The sequence below is a fragment of the Oncorhynchus gorbuscha genome, linkage group LG15 (assembly GCF_021184085.1).
Source record: "Oncorhynchus gorbuscha isolate QuinsamMale2020 ecotype Even-year linkage group LG15, OgorEven_v1.0, whole genome shotgun sequence".
Classification (NCBI taxonomy): Eukaryota; Metazoa; Chordata; class Actinopteri; order Salmoniformes; family Salmonidae; genus Oncorhynchus; species Oncorhynchus gorbuscha.
The window spans coordinates 75922589-75943614 of record NC_060187.1 but is presented as its reverse complement, the minus strand read 5'-3'; the positions used below and the strand labels follow the sequence as shown (position 1 = coordinate 75943614).

At 46.4% G+C, this 21026-nt stretch overlaps 1 protein-coding gene across 2 annotated transcripts in view; it reads left to right on the top strand.

The window, feature by feature from the left end:
- LOC123998049 (transmembrane protein 145-like) overlaps positions 1–21026 on the top strand; it is a 48377-nt gene that overhangs the window by 6605 nt on the left and 20746 nt on the right. For both annotated transcript variants that reach the window (XM_046302884.1, XM_046302883.1), the window contains exons 2-5: positions 7590–7664; positions 8193–8270; positions 9362–9448; positions 13057–13158. In XM_046302884.1, coding sequence (XP_046158840.1) covers positions 7590–7664; positions 8193–8270; positions 9362–9448; positions 13057–13158 — 342 coding nt within the window. The remainder of the gene's footprint in view (positions 1–7589; positions 7665–8192; positions 8271–9361; positions 9449–13056; positions 13159–21026) is intronic.

Sequence of the window (21026 nt, the reverse complement as noted above, 5' to 3'; positions counted from 1 at the left end):
CCACTTGTCACTAAAATCTTGCTGCAGTGATTGCTTTAATTTGGCTCCTGCGACTCGCTCGTTAACTTGACTTATTAACGTTATGACCGAGGAAATGACGCCTCTAGCACTGAGATGCAGTGCCTAAGACCACTCGGGAGCCGAAGTGACAATAGTGGTAGGTGGATCGTTTGTCCAGATCTGTAATAGGCTATAGCAGTGGTCACCAAACTTGAGTCGAGATCACTGAGTCAAAATGCAAGCCGAGAACTACAGTTCAATTTTTTTTTAAGCTACTTAAAAAATGTAAGCCTATGCAACATTAACCTATTAAAACAATAGTGTGAGATTTGAGCAGTAGGCTTCACGGGACGTTTTTGAAAATTATATTTTAAAATTTGAGGAAGGCTGGCTATATGATCACATCGGTAATAAAATCAGTTGTTGTATTACTTGTGAGGCACAGCTGAGTGAGAATACGTAACCGGCTCTGTACCGGTACTTTTCTGCGTTGGGTTCTGGTGAGGTGTAAGTCGCTCTGGATAAGAGCGTCTGCTAAATGACTTAAATGTAAATGTAGGTGGAAGACAAGGCTCTGGACACAATTCTGCCAGTTGTCTCTCTTTTAATGACTGCATGGAATGGATACAAATACAAGGCAAAAGTTACTGCTGCCGTCTGGACTCCCATACAAGTATATTTGCCTCTCCTCATCACGCGCTGAGCAAACTCAGGAGTAAAAGCATCAACAAAAAAATACATTGTACAAAATCTACATGTTCATATTTTCAAAAGACTCATTCGTTTTATAAATGTTGTACACCAACTGCTAATAAGTGCTCAATATTTCTTAGTGTGTACCATTATACCATTATACCTGAGGCATACTAATGAAGTAACAATGCCATTTTTTAAATGACTGGACAGGTGACAAAAATAAACAACAGCTAACTAGGCACATTAAACATGAAATACAAAATCGTCACATTTCTCAACATACCTGCATGGAATGGGCACAAATACAAGCAAACGTTACTGCTGCCGTCTGGACTCACATACATACATTTCTCAACATACCTGCATGGAATGGGCACAAATACAAGCAAACGTTACTGCTGCCGTCTGGACTCACATACATACATTTCTCAACATACCTGCATGGAATGGGCACAAATACAAGCAAACGTTACTGCTGCCGTCTGGACTCACATACATACATACATTTCTCAACATACCTGCATGGAATGGGCACAAATACAAGCAAACGTTACTGCTGCCGTCTGGACTCACATACAAGTATATTTGCCTGATAAAAGACAAAAGACAGAATGTCCGTAAGAAAACTCATGCTGTCGGTACCTGAAAGAGACCCTCTCCCACAACAGAGCTAGCAGTAGCTGGGCTAGCCTTGTAAAGTTGCACTCAAACATTATTCCCAGTCACATTAATATATTCCTATAAACAGAAATGCAACACTAAATCAGTGACGATATAACTTTTGCTTGTCTTTTCTTGTGCATTTGTGAACATGTGCATTCAAAAGACCGGAGCATACATAACCCTCCTCATCACGCTGTGAGCAAATTGAGGAGTAAAAAACATGGCTCCCGTTGATGACATCACAGAATTAACACAATTTAGAAAATAAATACAGGTAAACCTAAAATAGGCTACTGTCAGTGTCGGTGCGCACTCCCTTAATATCATAGGCCTGCAGTATAATATGCTAAGAGCCACATCAAACTTTCACACAAATTTCTCAACTTTATTAGGGTAACATCAAAAGTAAGTACATTTTTATAGGGAAAATACGAGAAGGATATTATAACAAAAAAAGGGCTCAGAATTTAATTAAACTCTTACGAACTGGTTTGAACCTTCATGGATTTTAAAAACATTTTATTGGCAAAAGCCGGCAATTACCAGCTAACCGAAACATATATTCCAAACATATATTCCAAACATATATTCCAGGCAGGCCCAGTGATTCATGACGCTTTCTCTGCCTCCTCTCCAAACCGAGCGGCTATTCCTCACTCACCTAGAACCTAACGCTTCAATACAGACGTTGAATTGACGTGGGTACTGTGTGTGTGTGTGTGTGTGTGTGTGTGTGTGTGTGTGTGTGTGTGTGTGTGTGTGTGTGTGTGTGTGTGTGTGTGTGTGTGTGTGTGTGTGTGTGTGTGTGTGTGTATATATATATATATATATATATATATATATATGTATATATATATATGTATATATATATATATATATATATATATATATGTATATATATATATATATATATATATATATATATATATATATAAATAAAATGTTTTACTGGCAAATAAAATCAATCAATCCAATCAAGAGACATCTGTTGCAAAACGTGAAAAAGTTTGATTGTCAAACCAAACCTTCGATACTGGGTAAACCTACAAGGTAAGGAGGAATGCATTTTCTGTTTGTCCAGATCGACAATCTTCAGTTGAAGTCAGAAGTTTACATACACATAGGTTGGAGTCGTTAAAACTCTTTTTTCAACCACTCCACAAATTCTTGTTAACAAACTATAGTTTTGGCAAGTCTGTTAAGACATCTACTTTGTGCATGACACAAGTAATTTTTCCAACAATTGTTTACAGACAGATTATTTCACTTATTATTCACTGTATCACAATTCCAGTGGGTCAGAAGTTTACATACACTAAGTTGACTGTGCCTTTAAACAGCTTGGAAAATTCCGGAAAATTATGTCATGGCTTTAGAAGCTTCTGTTAGGCTAATTGACATTATTTTAGTTCATTGGAGGTGTACCTGTGGATGTATTTCAAGGCCTACCTTCAAACTCAGTGCCTCTTTACTTGACATCATGGGAAAATCAAAAGTAATCAGCCAAGACCTCCACAAGTCTGGTTCATCCTTGGGAGCAATTTCCAAACGCCTGAAGGTACCACGTTCATCTGTACAAACAATAGTATGCAAGTATAAACACCATGGGACCACGTAACCGTCATACCGCTCAGGAAGGAGACGCCTTCTGTCTCCTAGATGAACATGCTTTGGTGCAAAAAGTGCAAATCAGTCCCAAAGTCCCAGACCTTGTGAAGATGCTGGAGGAAACAGGTACAAAAGTATCTATAACCACAGTAAAACGAGTCTTATATTGACGTAACCTGAAAGGCCGTGCAGCAAGGAAGAAGCCACTGCTCCAAAACCCCCATGTGCAGTTCCCCATGTGGAACTGCACATGGGGACAAAGATCTACTTTTTAGAGAAATGTTCTCTGGTCTGATGAAACGAAAAAATAACTGTTTGGCCATAATGACCATTGTTATGTTTGGAGGAAAAAGGGGGATGCTTGCAAGCCGAAGAACACCATCCCAATCGTGAAGCACGGGGGTGGCAGCATCATGTTGTGGGGGTGCTTTGCTGCAGGAGGGACTGGTGCACTTCACAAAATAGATGGCTTCACGAGGAAGGACAATTATGTGGATATATTGAAGCAACATCTCAAGACATCAGTCAGGAAGTTAAAGCTTGGTCACAAATGGATCTTTCAAATTGACAATGACCCCAAGCATACTTCCAAAGTGGTGGCAAAATGGCTTTAGGACAACAAAGTCAAGGTATTGGAGTGGCCATCACAAAGCCCTGACCTCAACCCTAGTGAAAATTTGTGGGCAGAACTGAAAAATTGTGTGCTAGCAAGGAGGCCTACAAACCTGACTCAGTTACAATAGCTAGGGTAGACAGCACAGGTGACTGCAGGTAGGGTAGACAGCACAGGTGACTGCAGGTAGGGTAGACAGTGATGGTGGGAGGATTACATGGTGTATTTATGCAAATATGTCACATATACTTGTCTTCATTTGAACACAAAATATATATAAAAATATCTGATACAGTAAGAAAATGTCTATATAGCTGAATTCCCACCAAAATGCCAAAACTCCATTCATGATGTGCTAAAGTTCAATAGCTGATGGATTATAAAGATTAAACGTTTGGAGTATCTTCATCCATTGTTCAACTGTTGCATTTAAGGGGAATATACATTTTTTGGACCTTTTAACAATTTTGATGACCATTTCTACCTTATTGGGTAAGAACATGGTAAGACAGAACTCAGAAACACTGTTGTTAGACTCTATTTCCTTACTGGGTATGACCAGGGTAAGACAGGACTGCATGGCTGGAAGTGATCAGCAACTGAAAACATCAGGCCCCAAACAGCCCAGCCAGATCGAAGAAGAGGTCATAGATACAGAAAGACGGCTAGAGCGAGAGAGATGGTCAATACAAATGGAAAGACGTTAAGGAATGGTCTAAAATTAGATTAATTTGTCTGTGCAACACAGAAATACAGATTCATTTACGTGTGTGTGTGTGTGTGTGTGTGTGTGTGTGTGTGTGTGTGTGTGTGTGTGTGTGTGTGTGTGTGTGTGTGTGTGTGTGTGTGTGTGTGTGTGTGTGTGTGTGTGTGTGTGTGTGTGTGTGTGTGTGAAAGAGAGGAGGAAGTAGAAAGGAGTGTGTGTATTTCTGAGTGAGTGTGGTGACTTTCATGGTTTCTATGGTAGCTGCAAACTCAGGCAGCATGTGGCAGTTGCTATGACAATAATGGGGGAATGGAGGTTTGGTGTGTTTGTGTCTGAGCCTAACAAGGGGGTCTTTCACAGTCCTTGGGCAGTCATATGATATACCCCAGGTCTCCAGCCCCACCACCTCTCCTCTTTTGTGACTGCTCTGTAGTCATGGATACACCTTTAGCCTAGGACAATACAATCTAGGACAATAAAATACATTGAAGTGCAGTATGTAGTACTGTATGCTTCAGCAGGTCTGGAAGTTAGACCTCTTAATATACAGTACCAGTCAAAAGTTTGGACACACCTACTCCAGGGGTTTTCTTTATTTTTTATGATTTTCTACATTGCAGAATAGTAGTGAATACATCAAAACTATGAAATAACACAAAATATATTTTATATTTGAGATACTTCAAAGTAGCCACTCTTTGCCTTGAGGACAGCTTTTTCACACTCTTGGCATTCTCTCAACCAGCTTCATGAGGTAGTCACATGGAATGCATTTCAATTAACATATGTGCCTTGTTAAATGTTCATTGCCGGAATTTCTTTCATTCTTAATGCTTTTGAGCCAATCAGTTGTGTTGTGACAAGGAGTGGTATACAGAAGATAGCCCTATTTGGTAAAAGACCAAGTCAATATTATGGCAAGAACAGCTCAAATAAGCAGAAGGCTATCAAAACAGTCCATCATTACTTTTAAGACATGGTCAGTCAATTTCAAGAAATGTTAAGGTTTCTTCATTTGCAAAAACCATCAAGCGCTATGATGAAACTGTCTCTCATGAGAACCTCCACAGGAAAGGAAATCCCAGAGTTACCTTTGCTGCAGAGGATAAGTTCATTAGAGTTAACTGCACCTCAGATTGCAACCCAAATAAATGCTTCAGAGTTCAAGTAACAGACACATCTGAACATCGACTGTTCAGAGGAAAGTACATGAATCAGGCCTTCATGGTCGAATTGCTGCAAAGAAACCACTACTAAAGGACACTAATAATAATAAGAGACTTACTTGGGCTAAGAGAAACATGAGCAATGGACTTTAGACTGGTGGAAATCTGTCCTTGGGTCTGATGAGTCCAAATTTGAGATGTTTGGTTCCAACCACCGTGACTTTGTGAGACGCAAAGTAGGTGAACGGATAATCTCTGCATGTGTGTTTTCCACCGTGAAGCATGGAGGAGGAGATGTGATGGTGACACTGTCAGTCATTTATTTATAATTCAAGACACACTTAACCATCATGGCTACCATAGCATTCTGCAGTGATACGCCATCCCATCTGGTTTGCCCTTAGTGGGACTATTATTTGTTTTTCAACAGGACAATGGCAAGGGCTAATTGACCAAGAAGGAGAGTGATGGAGTGGCGCATCAGATGACCTGGCCTCCATAATCACCCGACCTCAACCCAATTGAGATGGTTTGGGATGAGTAACAAGTGCTCAGCATATGTGGGAACTCCTTCAAAACTGTTGGAAAATCATTCTTCATGAAGCTGGTTGAGAGTCTGCAAAGCTGTCCTCAATGCAATGGGTGGCTACTTTAAAGAATATAAAATATATTTAGATTTGTTTAACACTTTTTTGGTTACTACATGATTCCATATGTGTTTTTTCATAGTTTTGATGTCTTCACTATTATGTAGAAAATTAAAAAAAATTAAAAATAAAGAAAAACCCTTGAATGAGTTGTTGTGTCCAAACTTTTGACTGGGACTGTATGGCTGAATGTGTTAACTGTTAACTACAGATGGCTTGCTCTCTGACATATGGCTACGGATTTGCTCTCTATCTATGAGATATAGTACAGCTGTAAATTCAATTTTTTCTGTGTTGTTTAAAACCCCTTAAGGATTGTACCCTTTCTCTATTTTCACCTAAAATGACATACCCAAATCTGACTGCCTGTAGCTCAGGACCTGAAGCAAGGATATGCGCATTCATTTGAAAAGAAACACTTTGAAGTTTGTGGAAATTTGAAATTAATGTAGGATAATATAATACATTCAATCTGGTAAAAGAATCATTTTTGAAATGCAAGAGAAAGGCCATAATATAATATTGCAACGTAGGCGCAATTTAGATTTTGTGCACTAGATGGCAGCAGCGTGTGTGCAAAGTTTCAGATTGATCCAAATGTGTCTGCCCAAATGTGCCGAATTGGTAAATGTATTCATTTTCAAGTACTTAATTATATAGAATTTACAAAAATGATATGGTAATACAAAATGTAAGTTTACACACTCCCAGGAATGTCATACATGATGGATCATTAGCTTGTACACTAACTTTCACACATCTAGATGGCCGGGCGGGGTGGAGCCAGAGGCAGCACACGGGTTCAAACTGTAGAACCCAGTTCTTACTGTACATTTGAATATAAAAATTGATTTTATCAAACAAAACTATGCTACATTTTATCTCTGGGACCCTCCGGATGAATAATCAGAGCAAGATAACTGAATGTAAGTACATTATTTACCTTCAGAGGTGAATGTATCAAACCAGTTGTCGTGATACGTTTTTGTTGTTGTTGTGCACTGTCCTCAAACTATAGCACTGTATATTTTCACTGTAATACCTACTGTAGATTGGACAGTACAGTTAGATTAACAATAATTTAAGCCTTCTGCTCATATAAGACATGTCTATGTCCTGGAAAGTTTGCTGTTACTTACAACTGTTTTGCTAACAACATTAGCTCACATTAGCTCAACCGTCCCGGTATAGGGACACCGATCCCTTATTGATGATCAATTCTATACAGCCTGTGTCTGTGTCTGTCAGCCTACATCTGCAGCACAGCCCATTGACTGATACCCTGCTGCAGTGCCTTATGGAAGAACAGTGAAGCACTGTATACCATCAGAACAATGTCTTGGTATGATGCTAGTTGAGTATTACAGCCAGGTTCTCCTGCTCTCTTCCCCATCTCACCTTCATCTCCCTCTCTTCTCTCCCCATTCTCTACCCTATGCCCCTGTCTCCCTCCGCCTCCTCGCCCGGCTCTGGTTCCCCACTCTAAACAGGACTGGTTGTTCCTTACTCGCTTCTGTTTTCTCACTGATTTTGGACGTCTGGACTTCCGGTTCCGCTACCAAAAGGTCAGGTTATAGGTCAACTGCCCCCCTGTCTATCATTCTCTTTTCTTATTCCGTTCCATCAGTATTGTTGGCTCTCACCCTCTTAGTGAGTTGCTTGTCTGTCTGTCTGTCTGCCTGCCTGCCTGTCCCCCCCCCCTCTCTCTCTCTCATATTGTCCCACTGTACCCTATTCTTTTCTTATTTTCTGTCTGACAAACTTTGTTTTACAAATCATCCTTCATCATCCTTCCTCTGTCCATCTCTCGCTTGTCTCTCTCCTCTAAGTTCATTTCATCACTCTTTCTGTCCTTGGTAATTATACCTACCTTTGTCTGCTCCTGTTATATTATCCATACATTTACCCTCTCCTGTCCTCTACCCTATCTTCTCCTCTTTTTTTGTCCTCCTTTCTGTGTTCCTCTGGTTGCTGTTAGTGGCCTGCAGACTTTGAGGCAGTCTTGTATTAATCTTAGGCCCCCTTTCCCACTCCCCTTTCCTCCCTCCTCATTTCCCCTTCCTCCCCTCCTCCATTCTCTCTCTCCTCTTTAGTCGCGATGCTGTCAGAATATATTGCTCTACTTTGATGACAGCTCTCAGTGGCCAGCTGTGTACAAGAAGCCGGACAAGGTGAGAAACCACTACTCTGTGTCATGCTTGGCGTGTGTGTGTGTCTTTCTGTGTGTATATATATATGTGTGTGTCAGGATGGTGTATTGGAGGTGAAGTCAAGTGCAGGAGAGTAGATTATAATGAAAAGGAGCACTAATATTATAGTTCCAAAAAAACAAGAGCGCTATATGAATAAAACGCGCTCAAAAAACGTAACGTAAAAGTAGAGCTTGTAAACTAACACCACCTAACATGAAAACAATTACACACAACACATGATGGGAAACAGAGGGTTAAATACAAGTAGCTTCATTGGGGAAATGTAAACCAGGTGTGTATGGAAACAAGACAAGACAAATGGATATACGACAAATGGAGCGGCGATGGCTAGAACGCCCAACGTCGAACGAACGTCGAACGCCGAACGTCGAACGCCGCCCGAACAAGGAAAGGAGCTGACTTCGGCAGAAGTCGTGACAGTGCCCCCAAGACCCACGGGAGTCCTTTTCTTCTTGCGACGTTCTATCTAATACCAACTGGGAATATGGGTGCACTCAAAATGGCTGCCAGTCCACTGATTTATGCCATTATTGACTTGAATGGCGATTCTCTTTCTATTCATTATATTTCTATGGTTAGTTCATCCAGTACCTATTAGTGCTTAGTTCGTCCAGTACCTATTAGTGGTTAGTTCGTCCAGTACCTATTAGTGGTTAGTTCATCCAGTACCTATTAGTGGTTAGTTCGTCCAGTACCTATTAGTGGTTAATTCGTCCAGTACCTATTAGTGGTTAGTTCGTCCAGTACCTATTAGTGGTTAGTTCGTCCAGTACCTATTAGTGGTTAGTTCGTCCAGTACCTATTAGTGGTTAGTTCGTACAGTACCTATTAGTGGTTAGTTCGTACAGTACCTATTAGTGGTTAGTTCGTACAGTACCTATTAGTGGTTAGTTCGTCCAGTACCTATTAGTGGTTAGTTCGTCCAGTACCTATTAGTGGTTAGTTCGTCCAGTACCTATTAGTGGTTAGTTCGTCCAGTACCTGTGCATAATGTGATGTGTGTATGACACAGTTTCTTTATGATTCTTGACCGTATTTCTTGACCGCAGGACTGCTACCAGAAGGAGGCGGTGTTGAGACCAGAGAATAACCAGGTTATCAACCTGACCACACGCTACACCTGGTCTGGCTGTGTGGTAAGAACATGGACAACCTCTACAGCTCTCTGTCTCATATAGTGCCTTCAGAAAGTGTTCATACCCATTGACGTATTCCACATCTTGTTGTGTTACAGCCTGAATTCAAAATGAAATTGATTAAATATAAAAATACATACATACCACATAATGGCAAAGTGAAAACATGTTTTTAGAAATGTTTTGTAAATTTCTTTAAAATGAAATATCACACCCCTTTGCTATGACACTCCAAACTGAGTTCAGGGGCATTCCGTTTCCTCTGATCATACTTGAGTTGTTGATACAACTTGATTGGAGTCCACCTGTGGCCAATAAAATAGTTTGGACATGATTTAGAAATGCACCTTTCTGTATAAGATCCCACAGTTGACAGTGCATGACAGAGCAAAAACTATACCATGAAGTCCAGGGAACTGTCCGTAGAGCTCCAAGAGAGAATAGTGATGAGGCATATATCTGGGCAAGGGTATAAAACCATTTCTAGTGTTGAAAGGTTCCAAAAGCACAGTGGTATCCAATCATTGGGAAATGGGGAAAAATATGGATCTACCCAGACTCTGCCGAGAGCAGGCTGTCCAACCAAACTGAGCAACTGGGCAAGAAGGACCTTGGTCAGGGAGGAGACCGAAAACCCATTGACCACTCTGACAGAACTACAGAGTTCCTTGGCTTCCCTGGTTCCCTGGCTTGAGTTCCTACAGCAGAGATATTCAACTCTTCCCCTACGAGGTCCTGGGCCTGCTGGTTTTCTGTTATACCTGATAATTAATTTTACCCGCTTGGTGTCCCAGGTCTAAATCAGTCCCTGATTAAAGGAAAATAAGAAAACAATTGAGTTTGAAGGTTCTACAGCACTTCACCAATCTGGGTTTATGGGAGAGTGGCCAGACGGAAGCCACTCCTGAGAAAAAGGCACATGATAGCACACCTCTAGTTTACAAAAAGGCACATGAAAGACTGAGATCATAAGGCAAAAGATTCTATGAGACAAAAAGTCTGAGATAAAAATGTAACTATTTTGCCTGAATGCAAAGTGCTATGTCTGGAGAAAACCAGGCACAACTCATCACCCGTCTAACACCTACTGTGAAGCATGGTGGTGTCAGACTCATGCCATAGGGATGCTTTTCAGTGGCAGGAACTGGGAGACTGGTAAGACTGGTAAGACTGGGAGACTGGTAAAACTGGGAGACTGGTAAAACTGGGAGACTGGTAAAACTGGGAGACGGGTAAAACTGGGAGACGGGTAAAACTGGGAGACGGGTAAAACTGGGAGACGGGTAAAACTGGGAGACGGGTAAAACTGGGAGACGGGTAAAACTGGGAGACGGGTAAAACTGGGAGACGGGTAAAACTAAGGGACACTGGTAAAACTGGGAGACGGGTAAAACTGGGAGACGGGTAAAACTGGGAGACGGGTAAGACTGGGAGACTGGTAAAACTGGGAGACTGGGAAAACTGGTAAGACTGGGAGACTGGTAAGACTGGGAGACTGGTAAAACTGGGAGACTGGTAAAACTGGGAGACTGGTAAGACTGGGAGACTGGTAAGACTGGGAGACTGGTAAGACTGGGAGACTGGTAAAACTGGGAGACTGGTAAGACTGGGAGGAGGGTAAAACTGGGAGACTGGTAAGACTGGGAGACTGGTAAGACTGGCAGACTGGTAAAACTGGCAGACTGGTAAGACTGGGAGACGGGTAAAACTGGGAGACGGGTAAAACTGGGAGACGGGTAAAACTGGGAGATGGGTAAGACTGGGAGACTGGTAAAACTGGGAGACTGGTAAAACTGGGAGACTGGTAAAACTGGGAGACTGGTAAGACTGGGAGACGGGTAAAACTGGGAGACTGGTGAGACTGGGAGACTGGTGAGACTGGGAGACTGGTGAGACTGGGAGACTGGTAAAACTGGGAGACTGGTAAAACTGGGAGACTGGTAAAACTGGGAGACGGGTAAAACTGGGAGACTGGTAAGACTGGGAGACTGGTAAAACTGGGAGACTGGTAAGACTGGGAGACTGGTAAGACTGGGAGACTGGTAAAACTGGGAGACAGGCAAAACTGGGAGACTGGTAAAACTGGGAGACTGGTAAGACTGGGAGACTGGTAAGACTGGGAGACTGGTAAGACTGGGAGACTGATAAGACTGGGAGACTGGTAAAACTGGTAAGACTGGGAGACTGGTAAGACTGGTAAGACTGGGAGACTGGTAAGACTGGGAGACTGGTAAAACTGGGAGACTGGTAAAACTGGGAGACTGGTAAGACTGGGAAAAGGGTAAAACTGGGAGACTGGTAAAACTGGGAGACTGGTAAAACTGGGAGACTGGTAAGACTGGGAGACTGGTAAGACCGGGAGACTGGTAAGACTGGGAGACTGGTAAAACTAGGAGACGGGTAAAACTGGGAGACGGGTAAGACTGGGAGACTGGTAAGACTGGGAGACTGGTAAGACTGGGAGACTGGTAAGACTGGTAAGACTGGGAGACTGGTAAGACTGGGAGACTGGTAAAACTGGGAGACTGGTAAGACTGTGAGACGGCTAAAACTGGGAGACTGGTAAAACTGGGAGACGGGTAAAACTGGGAGACTGGTAAAACTGGGAGACTGGTAAAACTGGGAGACTGGTAAAACTGGGAAACTGGTAAAACTGGGAGACTGGTAAGACTGGGAGACTGGTAAGACTGGGAGACTGGTAAGACTGGGAGACTGGTAAGACTGGTAAAACTGGGAGACAGGTAAAACTGGGAGACTGGTAAGACTGGTAAGACTGGGAGACTGGTAAGACTGGGAGACTGGTAAGACTGGTAAGACTGGGAGACTGGTAAGACTGGGAGACTGGTAAAACTGTTAAGACTGGGAGACTGGTAAGACTGGTAAGATAGGGAGACTGGTAAAACTGGGAGACTGGTAAAACTGGGAGACTGGTAAGACTGGGAGACTGGTAAAACTGGGAGACTGGTAAGACTGGGAGACTGGTAAGACTGGGAGACTGGTAAAACTGGGAGACAGGTAAAACTGGTAGACTGGTAAAACTGGGAGACTGGTAAGACTGGTAAGACTGGGAGACTGGTAAGACTGGGAGACTGGTAAGACTGGGAGACTGGGAAAACTGGTAAGACTGGGAGACTGGTAAGACTGGTAAGACTGGGAGACGGGTAAGACTGGGAGACGGGTAAGACTGGGAGACGGGTAAGACTGGGAGACTGGTAAGACTGGGAGACGGGTAAGACTGGGAGACGGGTAAGACTGGAAGACGGGTAAGACTGGGAGACTGGTAACCATTTTTAATTCAGGCTGTAACACAACAAAATGTAATAAGTCAAGAGGTATTAACACTTTCTGAAGGCTCTGTATATGTGGGCTTCTCTTGAATGTTTGCCTGTGGGACTGTGGTTGTTTTTAGTTATTCAGTTCTAACTAAAAGAGCTATTTTGAGGTGTGAGGAGTGTGTGTTTGTGAGACAGAGGGGTCTGGGTGTATCTCCCTCTTTGGAAATGTGTTAGGATGCGTTGATTCAATGTGTTTTAGAGTGTGTGAGCGTCTTCTCTATTAATATATCAACTCTCTCTTCTGTCTCTGTTTCTGCTGTCTCCGTCTCTTAGGTGGAAGGAGAGGGAGATGAGGAGGTGCTGAGTTGTGTGGGAGGTCGTAGTTTCCGCTCGGTGAGGGAGAGATGGTGGTACATCGCTCTCAGCAAGTGTGGGGTGAGCACTGACCTTTCACTTCTCACTGATGGCTTGTTACTCTGATGACACACACCGCCCGCACACGTATACACACAACCACAACAAATACGCTCACAGATTGACATGTACAAAACATTAAGAACACCTGCTCTTTCCATGACAGACTGACCAGGTGAATCCAGGTGAAAGCTATGATCCCTTATTGATGTCACTTGTTAAATCGACATCAATCAGTGTAGATGAAGCAGATGAGACTGGTTAAAGGATTTTAAAGCCTTGAGACAATTGAGACATGGATTTGTGTGCCATTCAGAAGGCAGAAATGGATTGTGCAGGGTTTTTCACGCTCAACAGTTTCCTGTGTGTATCAAGAATGGTCCACCACCCTAAAGACATCCAGCCAACTTGACACAACTGTGGGAATGATTGGATTCAACATGGGCCTGCATCCCTGTGGAAAGCTTTCGACACCTTGTAGAGCCCATGCCTCAACGAATTGAGAGGGGGGGCTGGGGGTGCAACTCAATATTATGAAGGTGTTCCTAATGTTTGGTATACTCAGTGTAGATCTTGTCTGTATGCGTGCTTGCATGCTTTTGTGTGTGCATATGGATGCACAAGTGTGTGTCGCAAGTGTCTGCATCTGTATGTGTGTGTGTGTGGTGGCAGGGCCAGTGTATCCACACACTGACTGGCAGTGTTGTGGTGTTAGTAGAGAGTGAGTGTTTGTGAAGAGGGACAGACAGGATTGAAGCGGATGTTTCCTGGAGAGTGTGTTGTGTTGTCACGGCAGCAAGTGGAGGGCTGTTGACAGACATGATGCCTAATGGTGTAGGACTGAAGCTTAAGCTCTGTCTCCGGCCCACATGGCCCCAGGGACTCTCCGCGTCTCGCCCAGCCTTACCTCGCCTGCACACTGCCAATATAATACACGCCTTCCACCCTCTCTCAGTTCTTACTATTTCTGGAGCGTCTGTCACTCTCTCTGTCTTTCTCTTCACCTCTTTCTCTCATTTTTACTCTTTCTTGTTCACCCAATCTCTCCTTTACTCTGGCCTTCTTTCTCTGTGTCACTTTATCCCCTCTCACTGTTCTGTCTCTCTCCTTCTCTCCCAGTCCCGTCTGTCTCTTCTCACTGTTCTGTCTCTCTCCTTCTCTCCCAGTCCCGTCTGTCTCTTCTCACTGTTCTGTCTCTCTCCTTCTCTCCCAGTCCCGTCTGTCTCTTCTCACTGTTCTGTCTCTCTCCTTCTCTCCCAGTCCCGTCTGTCTCTTCTCACTGTTCTGTCTCTCTCCTTCTCTCCCAGTCCTGTCTGTCTCTTCTCACTGTTCTGTCTCTCTCCTTCTCTCCCAGTCCTGTCTGTCTCTTCTCACTGTTCTGTCTCTCTCCTTCTCTCCCAGTCCCGTCTGTCTCTTCTCACTGTTCTGTCTCTCTCCTTCTCTCCCAGTCCTGTCTGTCTCTTCTCACTGTTCTGTCTCTCTCCTCTCAACACAGTCCATGTCTGTCTCTTCTCACTGTTCTGTCTCTCTCCTTCTCTCCCAGTCCCGTCTGTCTCTTCTCACTGTTCTGTCTCTCTCCTTCTCTCCCAGTCCCGTCTGTCTCTTCTCACTGTTCTGTCTCTCTCCTTCTCTCCCAGTCCCGTCTGTCTCTTCTCACTGTTCTGTCTCTCTCCTTCTCTCCCAGTCCCGTCTGTCTCTTCTCACTGTTCTGTCTCTCTCCTTCTCTCCCAGTCCCGTCTGTCTCTTCTCACTGTTCTGTCTCTCTCCTTCTCTCCCAGTCCCGTCTGTCTCTTCTCACTGTTCTGTCTCTCTCCTTCTCTCCCAGTCCCGTCTGTCTCTTCTCACTGTTCTGTCTCTCTCCTTCTCTCCCAGTCCTGTCTGTCTCTTCTCACTGCTCTCTGTCTCTCTCCTTCTCTCCCAGTCCCGTCTGTCTCTTCTCACTGTTCTGTCTCTCTCCTTCTCTCCCAGTCCCGTCTGTCTCTTCTCACTGTTCTGTCTCTCTCCTTCTCTCCCAGTCCCGTCTGTCTCTTCTCACTGTTCTGTCTCTCTCCTTCTCTCCCCAGTCCCGTCTGTCTCTTCTCACTGTTCTGTCTCTCTCCTTCTCTCCCAGTCCCGTCTGTCTCTTCTCACTGTTCTGTCTCTCTCTTCTCTCCCAGTCCCGTCTGTCTCTTCTCACTGTTCTGTCTCTCTCCTTCTCTCCCAGTCCCGTCTGTCTCTTCTCACTGTTCTGTCTCTCTCCTTCTCTCCCAGTCCCGTCTGTCTCTTCTCACTGTTCTGTCTCTCTCCTTCTCTCCCAGTCCCGTCTGTCTCTTCTCACTGTTCTGTCTCTCTCCTTCTCTCCCAGTCCCGTCTGTCTCTTCTCACTGTTCTGTCTCTCTCCTTCTCTCCCAGTCCCGTCTGTCTCTTCTCACTGTTCTGTCTCTCTCTTCTCTCCCAGTCCCGTCTGTCTCTTCTCACTGTTCTGTCTCTCTCCTTCTCTCCCAGTCCTGTCTGTCTCTTCTCACTGTTCTGTCTCTCTCCTTCTCTCCCAGTCCTGTCTGTCTCTTCTCACTGTTCTGTCTCTCTCCCTTCTCTCCCAGTCCTGTCTGTCTCTTCTCACTGTTCTGTCTCTCTCCTTCTCTCCCAGTCCTGTCTGTCTCTTCTCACTGTCCCGTCTGTCTCTCTCCTCTGTCTCCCAGTCCCGTCTGTCTCTTCTCACTGTTCTGTCTCTCTCCTTCTCTCCCAGTCCCGTCTGTCTCTTCTCACTGTTCTGTCTCTCTCCTTCTCTCCCAGTCCCGTCTGTCTCTTCTCACTGTTCTGTCTCTCTCCTTCTCTCCCAGTCCCGTCTGTCTCTTCTCACTGTTCTGTCTCTCTCCTTCTCTCCCAGTCCCGTCTGTCTCTTCTCACTGTTCTGTCTCTCTCCTTCTCTCCCAGTCCTGTCTGTCTCTTCTCACTGCTCTCTGTCTCTCTCCTTCTCTCCCAGTCCTGTCTGTCTCTTCTCACTGTTCTGTCTCTCTCCTTCTCTCCCAGTCCCGTCTGTCTCTTCTCACTGTTCTGTCTCTCTCCTTCTCCAACCCAGTCCTGTCTGTCTCTTCTCACTGCTCTCTGTCTCTCTCCTTCTCTCCCAGTCCCGTCTGTCTCTTCTCACTGTTCTGTCTCTCTCCTTCTCTCCCAGTCCCGTCTGTCTCTTCTCACTGTTCTCTGTCTCTCTCCTTCTCTCCCAGTCCCGTCTGTCTCTTCTCACTGTTCTGTCTCTCTCCTTCTCTCCCAGTCCCGTCTGTCTCTTCTCACTGTTCTGTCTCTCTCCTTCTCTCCCAGTCCCGTCTGTCTCTTCTCACTGTTCTGTCTCTCTCCTTCTCTCCCAGTCCCGTCTGTCTCTTCTCACTGTTCTGTCTCTCTCCTTCTCTCCCAGTCCTGTCTGTCTCTTCTCACTGTTCTGTCTCTCTCCTTCTCTCCCAGTCCTGTCTGTCTCTTCTCACTGTTCTGTCTCTCTCCTTCTCTCCCAGTCCCGTCTGTCTCTTCTCACTGTTCTGTCTCTCTCCTTCTCTCCCAGTCCCGTCTGTCTCTTCTCACTGTTCTGTCTCTCTCCTTCTCTCCCAGTCCCGTCTGTCTCTTCTCACTGTTCTGTCTCTCTCCTTCTCTCCCAGTCCCGTCTGTCTCTTCTCACTGTTCTGTCTCTCTCCTTCTCTCCCAGTCCCGTCTGTCTCTTCTCACTGTTCTGTCTCTCTCCTTCTCTCCCAGTCCTGTCTGTCTCTTCTCACTGCTCTCTGTCTCTCTCCTTCTCTCCCAGTCCTGTCTGTCTCTTCTCACTGTTCTGTCTCTCTCCTTCTCTCCCAGTCATGTCTGTCTCTTCTCACTGCTCTCTGTCTCTCTCCTTCTCTCCCAGTCCTGTCTGTCTCCTCTCACTGCTCTCTGTCTCTCTCCCTCCAACACAGAACATGTCTGTCTCTTCTCACTGCTTTCTGTCTCTCTCCCTCCAACCCAGTCCTGTCTGTCTCCTCTCACTGCTCTCTCTCTCTCCCTGCAACCCAGTCCTGTCTGTCTCTTCTCACTGCTCTCTCTCTCTCTCTCTCTCTCTCTCTCTCTCTCCCTCCAACCCAGTCCTGTCTGTCTCTTCTCACTGCTCTCTGTCTCTCTCCTTCTCTCCCAGTCCTGTCTGTCTCTTCTCACTGCTCTGTCTCTCTCATTCTCTCCCAGTCCTGTCTGTCTCTTCTCACTGCTCTCTGTCTCTCTCCTTCTCTCCCAGGCCTGTCTGTCTCTTTTCACTGCTCTCTGTCTCTCTCTCTCCCTCCAACCCAGTCCTGTCTGTCTCTTCTCACTGCTCTCTGTCTCTCTCCCTCCAACCCAGTCCTGTCTGTCTCCTCTCACTGCTCTCTGTCTCTCTCCTCCTCTCCCAGTCCTGTCTGTCTCTCACTGCTCTCGGTCTCTCTCCCTCCAACACAGAACATGTCTGTCTCTTCTCACTGCTCTCTGTCTCTCTCCCTCCAACCCAGTCCTGTCTGTGTCCTCTCACTGCTCTCTCTCTCTCCCTGCAACCCAGTCCTGTCTATCTCTTCTCACTGCTCTCTCTCTCTCTCTCTCTCTCTCTCTCTCTCTCTCTCTCTCTCTCTCTCTCTCTCTCTCTCTCAACCCAGTCCTGTCTGTCTCTTCTCACTGCTCTCTGCCTCTCTCCCTCCAACCCAGTCCTGTCTGTCTCTTCTCACTGCTCTCTGTCTCTCTCCCTCCAACCCAGTCCTGTCTGTCTCTTCTCACTGCTCTCTGTCTCTCTCCCTCCAACCCAGTCCTGTCTGTCTCTTCTCACTGCTCTCTCTCTCTCCAACCCAGTCCTGTTTGTCTCTTCTCACTGCTCTCTGTCTCTCTCTCCAACACAGTCCTGTTTGTCTCTTCTCACCGCTCTCTGTCTCTCTCCCTCCAACCCAGTCCTGTCTGTCTCTTCTCACCGCTCTCTGTCTCTCTCCCTCCAACCCAGTCCTGTCTGTCTCTTCTCACCGCTCTCTGTCTCTCTCCCTCCAACCCAGTCCTGTCTGTCTCTTCTCACCGCTCTCTGTCTCTCTCCCTCCAACCCAGTCCTGTCTGTCTCTTCTCACTGCTCTCTGTCTCTCTCCCTCCAACCCAGTCCTGTCTGTCTCTTCTCACTGCTCTCTGTCTCTCTCCCTCCAACCCAGTCCTGTCTGTCTCTTCTCACTGCTATCTCTCTCTCTCTCCCTCCAACCCAGTCCTGTCTGTCTCTTCTCACTGCTCTCTGTCTCTCTTCTTCTCTCCCAGGCCTGTCTGTCTCTTCTCACTGCTCTCTGTCTCTCTCCCTCCAACCCAGTCCTGTCTGTCTCTTCTCACTGCTCTCTGTCTCTCTCCCTCCAACCCAGTCCTGTCTGGCTCTTCTCACTGCTCTCTGTCTCTCCCCCTCCAACCCAGTCCTGTCTGTCTCTTCTCACTGCTTTCTGTCTCTCTCCCTCCAACCCAGTCCTGTCTGTCTCTTCTCACTGCTCTCTGTCTCTCTCCCTCCAACCCAGTCCTGTCTGTCTCTTCTCACTGCTCTCTGTCTCTCTCCCTCCAACCCAGTCCTGTCTGTCTCTTCTCACTGCTCTCTGTCTCTCCCTCCAACCCAGTCCTGTCTGTCTCTTCTCACTGCTCTCTCTCTCTCTCTCTCTCCCTCCAACCCAGTTCTGTCTGTCTCTTCTCACTGCTCTCTGTCTCTCTCCTTCTCTCCCAGGCCTGTCTGGCTCTTCTCACTGCTCTCTGTCTCTCTCCCTCCAACCCAGTCCTGTCTGGCTCTTCTCACTGCTCTCTGTCTCTCCCCCTCCAACCCAGTCCTGTCTGTCTCTTCTCACTGCTCTCTGTCTCTCTCCCTCCAACCCAGTCCTGTCTGTCTCTTCTCACTACTCTCTCTCTCTCCCTCCAACCCAGTCCTGTTTGTCTCTTCTCACTGCTCTCTGTCTCTCTCCCTCCAACCCAGTCCTGTCTGTCTCTTCTCACTGCTCTCTGTCTCTCTCCCTCCAACCCAGTCCTGTCTGTCTCTTCTCACTGCTCTCTGTCTCTCCCCCTCCAACCCAGTCCTGTCTGTCTCTTCTCACTGCTTTCTGTCTCTCTCCCTCCAACCCAGTCCTGTCTGTCTCTTCTCACTGCTCTCTGTCTCTCTCCCTCCAACCCAGTCCTGTCTGTCTCTTCTCACTGCTCTCTGTCTCTCTCCCTCCAACCCAGTTCTGTCTGTCTCTTCTCACTGCTCTCTGTCTCTCTCCTTCTCTCCCAGGCCTGTCTGGCTCTTCTCACTGCTCTCTGTCTCTCTCCCTCCAACCCAGTCCTGTCTGGCTCTTCTCACTGCTCTCTGTCTCTCCCCCTCCAACCCAGTCCTGTCTGTCTCTTCTCACTGCTCTCTGTCTCTCTCCCTCCAACCCAGTCCTGTCTGTCTCTTCTCACTACTCTCTCTCTCTCCCTCCAACCCAGTCCTGTTTGTCTCTTCTCACTGCTCTCTGTCTCTCTCCCTCCAACCCAGTCCTGTCTGTCTCTTCTCACTGCTCTCTGTCTCTCTCCCTCCAACCCAGTCCTGTCTGTCTCTTCTCACTGCTCTCTGTCTCTCTCCCTCCAACCCAGTCCTGTCTGTCTCTTCTCACTGCTCTCTCTCTCTCCCTCCAACCCAGTCCTGTTTGTCTCTTCTCACTGCTCTCTGTCTCTCTCTCCAACACAGTCCTGTTTGTCTCTTCTCACCGCTCTCTGTCTCTCTCCCTCCAACCCAGTCCTGTCTGTCTCTTCTCACCGCTCTCTGTCTCTCTCCCTCCAACCCAGTCCTGTCTGTCTCTTCTCACCGCTCTCTGTCTCTCTCCCTCCAACCCAGTCCTGTCTGTCTCTTCTCACCGCTCTCTGTCTCTCTCCCTCCAACCCAGTCCTGTCTGTCTCTTCTCACTGCTCTCTGTCTCTCTCCCTCCAACCCAGTCCTGTCTGTCTCTTCTCACTGCTCTCTGTCTCTCTCCCTGCAACCCAGTCCTGTCTGTCTCTTCTCACTGCTATCTCTCTCTCTCTCCCTCCAACCCAGTCCTGTCTGTCTCTTCTCACTGCTCTCTGTCTCTCTCCTTCTCTCCCAGGCCTGTCTGTCTCTTCTCACTGCTCTCTGTCTCTCTCCCTCCAACCCAGTCCTGTCTGTCTCTTCTCACTGCTCTCTGTCTCTCTCCCTCCAACCCAGTCCTGTCTGGCTCTTCTCACTGCTCTCTGTCTCTCCCCCTCCAACCCAGTCCTGTCTGTCTCTTCTCACTGCTTTCTGTCTCTCTCCCTCCAACCCAGTCCTGTCTGTCTCTTCTCACTGCTCTCTGTCTCTCTCCCTCCAACCCAGTCCTGTCTGTCTCTTCTCACTGCTCTCTGTCTCTCTCCCTCCAACCCAGTCCTGTCTGTCTCTTCTCACTGCTCTCTGTCTCTCTCCCTCCAACCCAGTCCTGTCTGTCTCTTCTCACTGCTCTCTGTCTCTCCCTCCAACCCAGTCCTGTCTGTCTCTTCTCACTGCTCTCTGTCTCTCTCCCTCCAACCCAGTCCTGTCTGTCTCTTCTCACTGCTCTCTGTCTCTCTCCCTCCAACCCAGTCCTGTCTGTCTCTTCTCACTGCTCTCTGTCTCTCCCTCCAACCCAGTCCTGTCTGTCTCTTCTCACTGCTCTCTCTCTCTCTCTCCCTCCAACCCAGTTCTGTCTGTCTCTTCTCACTGCTCTCTGTCTCTCTCCTTCTCTCCCAGGCCTGTCTGTCTCTTCTCACTGCTCTCTGTCTCTCTCCCTGCAACCCAGTCCTGTCTGTCTCTTCTCACTGCTCTCTGTCTCTCTCCCTCCAACCCAGTCCTGTCTGTCTCTTCTCACTGCTCTCTGTCTCTCTCCCTCCAACCCAGTCCTGTCTGTCTCTTCTCACTGCTCTCTCTCTCTCTCTCCCTCCAACCCAGT